Raw genomic sequence first — 12,629 nt, forward strand, 5'->3', positions numbered from 1 at the left:
CTGATAGTGTATATAACTCTATGGGTCAAACAGAGTCAGGGTGCTGATAGTGTATATAACTCTATGGGTCAAACAGAGTCAGGGTGCTGATAGTGTATATAACTATGGGTCAAACAGAGTCAGGGTGCTGATAGTGTACTCAGTAGAAACACTCTGGGTGGGTCTCAAAGTGTCCTTGAGTGGGATCCAAATGGCTCCATCCAGCTAACGAAAATAGCTAACGAAATGGCTTCAGACTTGACTTGTCCCAAGATGATATTGTTAGCAATTTAATTGACGATTTTAGTCATAACGTTTAATAAAAGATAATATTCCAAATTACTTAAATTAATCAGGAGGTTCGTATTGATCCCCTTAATGAGTTTAAAAGTATTTCACTTGGTCATAATTCTGCTTGAGAAGCCAAAATCTGTACTGGGGGTATAATTTCTCAAGTATATAATGCATAATTTAGAGGTTAGAAGCACAATGTTCTCAGGTCTGACTGAGCCATAAATCATTGTAGGAAAGGTACAGTCAATGATCTCAGCTCAAGAATTGGATGCACAGCACTATCCTGTGATTTATGACATACTGTGTACAACATACTGTATATACAGCATACCGCTATTATATTTTTAGAATACTTTAAAGAGACAGTGCACATTTTATTAGGGGTGGGATGATACGAGTAACTCACAATACGATACTGTGATATTTCCGATTATCGATTATTATTTCCACATTATAGCAGATACATGATCTCCTATAAATCGATATTATTGCAAGAAATTTCATCTATCATACATCACAATATCTGTGTAACTCAAACTGAAGTAAGAAAGCAGGAATTATGTATTTAAATGTATTCATAGAATTGACATACAAAGCATAATAGATTCTTCATTGAACATCACAAACTGACCAATCATACATGAAACAATGACCACTGCCCATGATACTCCCTTACAAAAGAAAAATAAAGAACCATATGCACTTGAGTAGAGGGAGAGATTAACTTGTTGCTGCAGAGATGAGACGGGAGCACTTTTTTTATGACATGCCTTGCTATTGAGAGTGTTTAATAAAATACCATAGCGTTAACTGTGAAGCGCAGACAGAGCAAGTTGTGGCGAGCACTCATGTTTAACGAGAACAGAGATGCAAGGATATGGAGAGGAAACGGCAAGGTTTGTAATTCAACTCTGCCAGCCAGCAACCTATTAGCTGGATTTGTTGACTAGGGTCGGTCGGTTGGTTTGTTGTTTTTCTGCTATGTTTATCCTCTGAAATTGCGCAGCCTGTTTGCGAATGATACCGGGCTGAGAGGATGATCAGCAGCTACTGCGACTGCGTGCTGCTCAAATGCAGTGGCATTGTGCTGCATGTTTACACTTAATCCATATAATATAGACTATAGAGGACCTGCGTGTTGTAATAAAATATTAATACTTGGTGCTAGTGTATCGACAGCATGCGGAAGAACGACATATCGCATAATATGTATTTTATGTCCTAGGCTCCTAGCCCTAATTTTTATAATAATATACTGTAAAGTTTCAAGTAAACTTGTATGCCATGTGTGATACAGTGTCATCTCATAATTGTTTTCTCCTTTTGCATAAAACCAGCCAATGCTTTTCAATTGCTCGTTTTTTGTGAAACCTCTTAACTTAAAGGACCACTTAGCCACTATTCAACCTACCTTCATATAATTGGTCCTCACTAATGTTCATGATAAAATGCCATTTTCTGTGTCTCATAGGAGGGCTGTGGATATTTAAAAAACCCGTCCACCAGTGACAACATCAATGGGGAATCCAAGCTAATAGAAACTGCAGCTTTCTAGTCCTGGAAAGTTGCAATGCGATAATGGAAGGCAGCCATTGTTCTCACAATAATAAAAATCCAAAATATATATATTTTTTAAACCTTGTTTAAAAAGAAATTCTGACTAACGATGATGTCACTGGTGGACGGGTTTCTGAACTGCCAACAGCCCTCCTATGAGACACAGACTAAGTAGAAAAATAATTGTGATATTTTATCATGAACATTAGTGGGGACCAATTATTATTATTTAAAAAAAGAAAATTATCCTACGATTTTGTAACCCATTTTTCACCCCTGTGTCAATCATCTAATGTGATCCTGGGCTCTACACACCCTCCGCCAACCTAGTCACCATATATGGGGAACATGGGGAGAGCAACGGACTTGAACTCATGCTTCCTTCATTCCTGAGTGTCCAAGTTGCTCCTTTACACCTGACAGGGGGGAGTTTCCCTGGTTGGACGTAGCACGTGGAAGGAACACGTTATTCTGACCAGTTCCTATCCCCTCCATCAGGCGCTCCAGCTGGCCAGGGGGAGGCAGTTTAGAGACCAGGATTACTGCATGTTTTTTGTGAGGGTACTTACCCTAGGGGACACGGGGAGAACATGCAAACTGCACACAGAAAGGCCCTTTCGCCAACCCCGCCTCAGGTATGGGCACTGGGTGGAGACCAATTACACCCAACTTCACCACTTTTCAACTTATCTTCATATAAGTGGGGACCAATTATATGAAGATAAGTTGAAAAGTGGTGAAGTTGTCCTTTAACGAAGCTGGTTACAACAAGCACTGGTTCAGTGGTACTGCCGATTATGTACTTTAAAATTACATTCCTAATCCTAGGCATATCAAAACAAAGTTAAACCTAATTTCAGCCCCTTAGATGCAAGTGTGATCCTTTCTGTCATGTGCATGTTGACTTGAAGGTCAACGTCAGCCCCTGGGAGAGGGCATTTAACTCAAAAAGTCATAAGCATCTTGTTTCCCCATTTCCCCCCCAATATGAGGCCCCATCCAATGCATAGTAATGGCTTTCTTGCCTCTACACTCTGCATGCGTGTGCCCATCTACAAGTACAAACTGATTGCTAATGCCCATTGTGTATAATGGCGTCGGTTGCAATAGTCTCGTATAGGTGCCCTAAAGGTTTCTCAACCCGTGGGTTGCGACCCCTCTGTGGGTCGCCAAATTATTTTGGGGGGTCCCCAAATTATTTTCCAAATAAGACATGGCCAAAGCATTTCCGGGGGTCCTCAGCCAAAAAGGTTGAGAACCCATGGCCTAAAGCAGTGCAGACTCCCAGGCAACAGGATATTACCAGCACTGCTCACTGTCCCCATGGGGGGTGGGGGGGGGTCACTCAGTGGGAGGAGCTTACCTGATGCAAGCGCAGCGGAGGGAGGAGGCCCCGCCTCTCCACCACTCTTCTGGCTCATGGCTGTGTGGTTCTGCTGAGAGGAGGACGGCAGCTGCAGCTCTCTGGGAAGAAGGTCATACACTGATTCTGAGGGAGGAGAGAAGAAGAGAAGAAGGTCATACACTGATTCTGAGGAGGAGAGAAGAAGAGAAGGTCATACACTGACTCTGAGGAGGAGAGAAGAAGAGAAGAAGGTCATACACTGACTCTGAGGAGGAGAGAGAAGAGAAGAAGGTCATACACTGACTCTGAGGAGGAGAGAGAAGAGAAGAAGGTCATACACTGACTCTGAGGAGGAGAGAAGAAGAGAAGAAGGTCATACACTGACTCTGAGGGAGGAGAGAGAAGAAGAGAAGAAGGTCATACACTGACTCTGAGGAGGAGAGAAGAAGAGAAGAAGGTCATACACTGACTCTGAGGAGGAGAGAGAAGAGAAGAAGGTCATACACTGACTCTGAGGAGGAGAGAAGAAGAGAAGAAGGTCATACACTGACTCTGAGGGAGGAGAGAGAAGAAGAGAAGAAGGTCATACACTGACTCTGAGGAGGAGAGAAGAAGAGAAGAAGGTCATACACTGACTCTGAGGAGGAGAGAGAAGAGAAGAAGGTCATACACTGACTCTGAGGAGGAGAGAAGAAGAGAAGAAGGTCATACACTGACTCTGAGGAGGAGAGAGAAGAGAAGAAGGTCATACACTGACTCTGAGGAGGAGAGAAGAAGAGAAGAAGGTCATACACTGACTCTGAGGAGGAGAGAGAAGAGAAGAAGGTCATACACTGACTCTGAGGAGGAGAGAAGAAGAGAAGAAGGTCATACACTGACTCTGAGGGAGGAGAGAGAAGAAGAGAAGAAGGTCATACACTGACTCTGAGGAGGAGAGAAGAAGAGAAGAAGGTCATACACTGACTCTGAGGAGGAGAGAAGAAGAGAAGAAGGTCATACACTGACTCTGAGGAGGAGAGAGAAGAGAAGAAGGTCATACACTGACTCTGAGGAGGAGAGAGAAGAGAAGAAGGTCATACACTGACTCTGAGGAGGAGAGAGAAGAGAAGAAGGTCATACACTGACTCTGAGGAGGAGAGAGAAGAAGAGAAGAAGGTCATACACTGACTCTGAGGGAGGAGAGAGAAGAAGAGAAGAAGGTCATACACTGACTCTGAGGAGGAGAGAGAAGAAGAGAAGAAGGTCATACACTGATTCTGAGGGAGGAGAGAAGAAGAGAAGAAGGTCATACACTGATTCTGAGGGAGGAGAGAGAAGAAGAGAAGAAGGTCATACACTGACTCTGAGGAGGAGAGAGAAGAAGAGAAGAAGGTCATACACTGACTCTGAGGGAGGAGAGAGAAGAAGAGAAGAAGGTCATACACTGATTCTGAGGAGGATAGAAGAAGGTCATACACTGACTCTGAGGAGGAGAGAGAAGAAGAGAAGAAGGTCATACACTGATTCTGAGGAGGAGAGAAGAAGAGAAGAAGGTCATACACTGACTCTGAGGGAGGAGAGAAGAAGAGAAGAAGGTCATACACTGACTCTGAGGGAGGAGAGAAGAAGAGAAGAAGGTCATACACTGACTCTGAGGAGGAGAGAGAAGAGAAGAAGGTCATACACTGACTCTGAGGGAGGAGAGAAGAAGAGAAGAAGGTCATACACTGACTCTGAGGAGGAGAGAGGGAGGACAAGATTGATGGCGAATTGACCACTAATTGACAACTGCTTTTCTGAGAAATACAAATCGTTCCGTCAAAAGCCTTGTTGTTTTCTCAGTTAAAGCTGAAATCTGGGATCCAATCCAATCCAATCCAATCCAATCCACTTTATTTATAAAGCACATTTTTATACAAGGTTGAAACAAAGTGCTGTACACAAACAAATACTAAAAAGCAACAACAACAACCCTAACCCTAACAACAGTATATAAACAGGGCAACATAAGGACACAATGCAGTGGAAGCAGCAACTCTTAATCAGTATGTTATGTTCAAATGCCAAGGAGTACAAGTGAGTTTTCAGACGTGATTTAAACACAGACAAGGATTGAGAAGCTCTGACATGAGGTGGAAGTTCATTCCACAGTGTGGGTGCTACAACAGAAAATGGGATGCATTTGAGTTAATAAAACATCATTTTAACCAACCACTACGGTAGAGAAAATGATACAACTAGAAAAAGTGCCCTTCCGGGCACAGGTCTCCACCAGGTTATCCACAGATCCGTGCAGTTAGAGGTAAAAACACTTTTGGGCCAGTTATAGCGCCACCTTGAGGCTGAGTTGAAATTGTTCATGTGGCATTTCGTCCTCGGCCTAGTGGGAATGTGGGTGCACAATTTCACGGAAATCACGCGATGTGTTCATGATTTGCAGCATTTTGTTTGAAACTGAGCACTCCTGTGAACTTTGGAAGCCAATCTTAACCAATCAGGATGGAGTCTGATAAATCTGAAAGAGCGGTTTCGTTGAATGGCTCTAGAGAGACTGTGTACCAATTTGCGTGATGTTTGGACAAAATCTGTAGGTGTACTGTGCAAAAACTTGTTTTGCACAAAGCGGCCTCCTGGTGGCGCTATAACAGGCCGTTCTGGAAAGTTTGGGGCAGAGGTTCATGGTTGGCATCCAGGGAGTGTGTGTGCAAAATATGGCATCGAAAAACTTGTTTTGCACAAAGTGGCCTCCTGGTGGCGCTATAACAGGCCGTTCTGGAAAGTTTGGGGCAGAGGTTCATGGTTGGCATCCAGGGAGTGTGTGTGCAAAATATGGCATCGACCGGGTTAACGGTGGCCGAGATTAGCTGTTCACGGACACACACACACACGGACGGACGGACGGAGTGCAAAACATACTCTCCCCACATGCCTTCGGCCTGGTGGAGACAACTAGCACATTTTGTGGTTGGAGGTGGTCTACTAACGCTTCCATTGATCAACAGTTAAATTCCGGCAAGAAGACCGTACCGTAAGCAATGAGTTTACGTTATGTTATTGTTGTTTGAAAGTGTAAACTACGCAGGATTCATTACTTGGATAGGCAACATCACCAGTGTAATACTATATGCACCAACCCCTTTATTGTAGCTCTGGCATTGTTGCTATCATCTCTTTCTGCTGGGAAAGGGTGACAATCTAACTATAAAATACGCAAATCTCTGTGTGTCTGCAAGTGAGTGTGTGTCATCTCTGTGTGTAACCATCCGACCAATCGATATCTGGGCATAAAAAAAGACATGAACAAAAGGTTACAGAGATCTCCATCACCAGCACATACACACACACCAGCCTTCATCCATATGTTCATGATTCATTCATCAATCACTCCATAAACGTTGATTATGACTGCCTTGCCAGACTATTTCTCATTAACGTGCGGTCACTGAGACTCACTCACAGCAGTGAGCCGTTTCACTGGGATCGCCTTCGCCTACCTACATGACTGCTTTAACATGCACTCCGCACAAATGGTTAAAATTAATATAGTAGGCTACAAACGTATAAACGATGCAACTGTGATGCGTCATGTAGACTTGAGGTGCGGCCGACCGCTCAGTGCCGCGGTTGTGGTATTCTATATTTTGTTTTACTGAGAATAAGTTATAAAAAAGTTTAGGGTTAGGCATAGTTTTACTGCAGGGTTAAGTTTAGGTATAGGGTTAGGTTTAGGTATAGTTTTACTGCAGGGTTAAGTTTAGGTATAGGGTTAGGTTTAGGCATAGTTTTACTGCAGGGTTAAGTTTAGGTATAGGGTTAGGTTTAGGCATAGTTTTACTGGGGTTAAGTTTAGGTATAGGGTTAGGTTTAGGCATAGTTTTACTGCAGGGTTAAGTTTAGGTATAGGGTTAGGTTTAGGCATAGTTTTACTGCAGGGTTACGTTTAGGTATAGGGTTAGGTTTAGGCATAGTTTTACTGCAGGGTTAAGTTTAGGTATAGGGTTAGGTTTAGGCATAGTTTTACTGCAGGGTTAAGTTTAGGTATAGGGTTAGGTTTAGGCATAGTTTTACTGCAGGGTTAAGTTTAGGTATAGGGTTAGGTTTAGGCATAGTTTTACTGCAGGGTTAAGTTTAGGTATAGGGTTAGGTTTAGGCATAGTTTTACTGCAGGGTTAAGTTTAGGTATAGGGTTAGGTTTAGGCATAGTTTTACTGCAGTGTTAAGTTTAGGTATAGGGTTAGGTTTAGGCATAGTTTTACTGAGGTTAAGTTTAGGTATAGGGTTAGGTTTAGGTATAGTTTTACTGAGGTTAAGGTTGGGAATAAGGTTAGGTTTAGGCATAGTTTTACTGCAGGGTTAAGTTTAGGTATAGGGTTAGGTTTAGGCATAGTTTTACTGGGGTTAAGTTTAGGTATAGGGTTAGGTTTAGGCATAGTTTTACTGGGGTTAAGTTTAGGTATAGGGTTAGGTTTAGGCATAGTTTTACTGCAGGGTTAAGTTTAGGTATAGGGTTAGGTTTAGGCATAGTTTTACTGCAGGGTTAGGTTTAGGTATAGGGTTAGGTTTAGGCATAGTTTTACTGCAGGGTTAAGTTTAGGTATAGGGTTAGGTTTAGGCATAGTTTTACTGCAGGGTTAAGTTTAGGTATAGGGTTAGGTTTAGGCATAGTTTTACTGCAGGGTTAAGTTTAGGTATAGGGTTAGGTTTAGGCATAGTTTTACTGCAGGGTTAAGTTTAGGTATAGGGTTAGGTTTAGGCATAGTTTTACTGCAGTGTTAAGTTTAGGTATAGGGTTAGGTTTAGGCATAGTTTTACTGAGGTTGAGTTTAGGTATAGGGTTAGGTTTAGGCATAGTTTTACTGCAGGGTTAAGTTTAGGTATAGGGTTAGGTTTAGGCATAGTTTTACTGCAGGGTTAAGTTTAGGTATAGGGTTAGGTTTAGGCATAGTTTTACTGGGGTTAAGTTCAGGTATAGGGTTAGGTTTAGGCATAGTTTTACTGCAGGGTTAAGTTTAGGTATAGGGTTAGGTTTAGGCATAGTTTTACTGCAGGGTTAAGTTTAGGTATAGGGTTAGGTTTAGGCATAGTTTTACTGCAGGGTTAAGTTTAGGTATAGGGTTAGGTTTAGGCATAGTTTTACTGCAGGGTTAAGTTTAGGTATAGGGTTAGGTTTAGGCATAGTTTTACTGCAGGGTTAAGTTTAGGTATAGGGTTAGGTTTAGGCATAGTTTTACTGCAGGGTTAAGTTTAGGTATAGGGTTAGGTTTAGGCATAGTTTTACTGAGGTTAAGTTTAGGTATAGGGTTAGGTTTAGGCATAGTTTTACTGCAGGGTTAAGTTTAGGTATAGGGTTAGGTTTAGGCATAGTTTTACTGCAGGGTTAAGTTTAGGTATAGGGTTAGGTTTAGGCATAGTTTTACTGGGGTTAAGTTTAGGTATAGGGTTAGGTTTAGACATAGTTTTACTGCAGGGTTAAGTTTAGGTATAGGGTTAGGTTTAGGCATAGTTTTACTGCAGGGTTAAGTTTAGGTATAGGGTTAGGTTTAGGCATAGTTTTACTGCAGGGTTAAGTTTAGGTATAGGGTTAGGTTTAGGCATAGTTTTACTGAGGTTAAGTTTAGGTATAGGGTTAGGTTTAGGCATAGTTTTACTGAGGTTAAGGTTGGGAATAAGGTTAGGTTTAGGCATAGTTTTACTGCAGGGTTAAGTTTAGGTATAGGGTTAGGTTTAGGCATAGTTTTACTGCAGGGTTAAGTTTAGGTATAGGGTTAGGTTTAGACATAGTTTTACTGCAGGGTTAAGTTTAGGTATAGGGTTAGGTTTAGGCATAGTTTTACTGAGGTTAAGTTTAGGTATAGGGTTAGGTTTAGGCATAGTTTTACTGCAGTGTTAAGTTTAGGTATAGGGTTAGGTTTAGGCATAGTTTTACTGGGGTTAAGTTTAGGTATAGGGTTAGGTTTAGGCATAGTTTTACTGGGGTTAAGTTTAGGTATAGGGTTAGGTTTAGGCATAGTTTTACTGCAGGGTTAAGTTTAGGTATAGGGTTAGGTTTAGGCATAGTTTTACTGCAGGGTTAAGTTTAGGTATAGGGTTAGGTTTAGGCATAGTTTTACTGCAGGGTTAAGTTTAGGTATAGGGTTAGGTTTAGGCATAGTTTTACTGGGGTTAAGTTTAGGTATAGGGTTAGGTTTAGGCATAGTTTTACTGCAGGGTTAAGTTTAGGTATAGGGTTAGGTTTAGGCATAGTTTTACTGAGGTTAAGTTTAGGTATAGGGTTAGGTTTAGGCATAGTTTTACTGCAGTGTTAAGTTTAGGTATAGGGTTAGGTTTAGGCATAGTTTTACTGGGGTTAAGTTTAGGTATAGGGTTAGGTTTAGGCATAGTTTTACTGCAGGGTTAAGTTTAGGTATAGGGTTAGGTTTAGGCATAGTTTTACTGCAGGGTTAAGTTTAGGTATAGGGTTAGGTTTAGACATAGTTTTACTGCAGGGTTAAGTTTAGGTATAGGGTTAGGTTTAGGCATAGTTTTACTGCAGTGTTAAGTTTAGGTATAGGGTTAGGTTTAGGCATAGTTTTACTGCAGGGTTAAGTTTAGGTATAGGGTTAGGTTTAGGCATAGTTTTACTGCAGGGTTAAGTTTAGGTATAGGGTTAGGTTTAGGCATAGTTTTACTGCAGGGTTAAGTTTGGGTATAGGGTTAGGTTTAGGCATAGTTTTACTGAGGTTAAGTTTAGGTATAGGGTTAGGTTTAGGCATAGTTTTACTGCAGGGTTAAGGTTGGGAATAAGGTTAGGTTTAGGCATAGTTTTACTGCAGGGTTAAGTTTAGGTATAGGGTTAGGTTTAGGCATAGTTTTTCTGCAGGGTTAAGTTTAGGTATAGGGTTAGGTTTAGGCATAGTTTTACTGAGGTTAAGGTTGGGAATAAGGTTAGGTTTAACCGTTTAAGCATAATTTACTTACAGTAGGTTACTACAGGTTCTCCATAATTTGTGTCGCTAATAAAGAACGGTAGAACAAGAGCAATTTGCTACTTGAATACACAGATCGGTGATGTCGGACAATCATAATCCGGTTGGTGGTCTAGAAATGATTAGTGATAGAAATAATTACAGAATTTTGTCCCTGATTATGTCCATATGATCATTGAACGTAGAATTCAGCCTAGTCGACTACTGCATCAGTAGTGGACTCCACCACTCCACCACATACCCCAGAAACTGCTGTCCTCCTTTTCCAAGAAGTGTTAATTAGGTGACAAAAACAGCACAAACGCTGACTAGAAACTCTCACATACGCGCGCACACACACACAACCATGTGCGCACACGCACACACGTGGCTGAATATAACTTCTGGGAAGAATAGTCTCTGCAACACTGGTATCTTCTTCAGGATTCCTGAAGTAGATCCTATGGGATCGAAACATTGAATCAAATAAACCAGTGGAGCTGAGTTTTCATACCGGTGTTGCGGACTCTATTTCTTCCTCTAGTACTGCCTTTTGTCAGCACCTGGGCTAGAGTGGAGGTGCTCTATTTCTATTACACTTGATTATAACTTCTGACCTTTATTCAAACTTTAAACAAACTATACTTTTTAAAAGTAATATAGTTTGCTGCTAATCATAGTCTCACATTCACACTGGCATCGTTTAGATTGGTCACATCCTTGTTTTCCCTAATAAACCTTATGCCTCAAACAAATCTCTAATCCAGATCTTCTCTTCCCTTTATGAATGCATTACCCCAATACCTCAATATATCAAACTCAAGGCAATGGAGGCATCGGAGCTCCCTAAAGGTTATCCATTTCATTAGAGTTTTGGGATCCGTATATATGCACCTGAGGGAAAACTGAACTGTAGAGAAGTGGTACAGTAAAACAAGACAGTGCAGGTCAAGGCAAAAGTCCTGGCATGCCAAATAAATAGCAGATCTCATTACAGTAGAGGGAGCAGGGCTGCACAAAAGCCTTTCTCTCTCCCCTCTCCCTGTCTCCCCTCGGGCCAGCAGGACACAGGGAGGGGAGAAAGCCTTAGGTCAACAACACGACAACACTTTTACTAGAAGGCCGATTCATCATCCAAATATTATGGTATGAACTTACAGCGGCCATTACAGTCGCCTGACTCTCTGCCAACTGCCAGCTTTAATTACTTGCAGCTGAGTCCCAGGGTTTGGTGTGTATCGGATACTTAACCCTCCCCATTGTTACCACTGGCTGTGTACAACAGACAAACCTGGAACTTACTGAAACTAGCCCATGCCTCTTCAGGCCCTAAGCCCTTTAGTTTCAAACTGTTTGGATGAGTACAGAACACATGGTTCCCAGCATAGGAGCTTAAATATGGACTCAGCAAACTCCTCTAACCAAACACACGAGGCCTCCTAGTGTGGTCATGTTGGGTTATTTGCTAAGAAATTCACAAGAAACTCACCAGCACACATACTGTATATGCATAGTGTCTTGTGCCTACTATACATGTATAGTATACTATGCGGTACGCACACATACCTACGCACATTTCTTTTGTGTCTCTGTCCCCTCGTCATCTACAGTTACAAGTCCTCCCTCGGCTAAATGACTGAGTGCACATGCGGAAACATGTGCTGTGACTGTGAGTGAGCAGCCCTTCCAGTAAACAGATTGCCAACCACACAGACAGAAAATATGTACTCTTGCTCTCACAGAGCTGCTCTCGAATCACTGGCTGGCCTGTTCAAAGTGTTTCCACAGTCCCACAACTTTATAAAGAGTGAGAATTCCCATTATGCTGCATATTTGTCTACCCAGTGGCAGACAAGGATACAGTTCTTTCTTTGTGCATTTAGAAAACACAGCCTCTTTCACATTACGGGGGAAAAAATACATGGTCAACATCATTAGCCGGGAAAATAAACACACGGCCTCGCCTCACGTGATGTTTTGATTTTGACAGACCTCAGATTGCAGTCGTGTTTTGCATAGTGACAACCTAACGAAGAGAGCACTGCGGATAGCATCTCGTTTTCTTTAAGATCAAATCTTCATTCAAAAATCCACACATTGATGAAATGAGCTTGTGATGCAGATTTTCAGATAAAAAGTATTGTTTTCTACTAACATATAAATGGATAAATGTTGGCTGGAGTCAACATGAAAATGTGTAGCCAGTCAGTGTGAGCAGTCCAATTTCCATACCCATGAATATGTAAACAGAACAAATACCCAAACCAAATACACAATTTGTGCTCTGTGTTGGAAATTGTACACAAGACTAAACCACGATTAAAACCCCACACAGTAAAATATCCTTCATAACCAACAACAAATCCTGACCGCCACTTCTACTTCTGTTCACATTAATATAGTAAGTAATGGAAGACTAAAGGTGAAAAGAGAAAGCACTCACCATGTGAAAGGCAGGACTTAACACTCCCATTCATTTCCCTCACATTCCTGCTGCTTGCTCTTACTGGCCTTGGCACCTGGGGCGTGGC

At 41.8% G+C, this 12,629-nt stretch overlaps 1 protein-coding gene across 2 annotated transcripts in view; it reads right to left on the reverse strand.

The window, feature by feature from the left end:
- nfat5b (nuclear factor of activated T cells 5b) overlaps positions 1-12,629 on the reverse strand; it is a 57,056-nt gene that overhangs the window by 25,983 nt on the left and 18,444 nt on the right. The window contains exons 1-2 of one of the 2 annotated variants that reach the window (XM_083759494.1): positions 12,542-12,559; positions 3,194-3,319 (exon numbers count right to left, since the gene is read on the reverse strand). In XM_083759494.1, coding sequence (XP_083615620.1) covers positions 3,194-3,251 — 58 coding nt within the window. In that variant the 5' untranslated portion in view covers positions 3,252-3,319; positions 12,542-12,559. Of the gene's footprint in view, positions 1-3,193; positions 3,320-12,541; positions 12,560-12,629 lie in introns of those variants that run through there. The other variant, XM_083759493.1, reaches the window with a different exon arrangement.

Source organism: Protomyctophum parallelum (assembly GCF_964188405.1).
Source record: "Protomyctophum parallelum genome assembly, chromosome: 2".
NCBI classification, from domain to species: domain Eukaryota; kingdom Metazoa; phylum Chordata; class Actinopteri; order Myctophiformes; family Myctophidae; genus Protomyctophum; species Protomyctophum parallelum.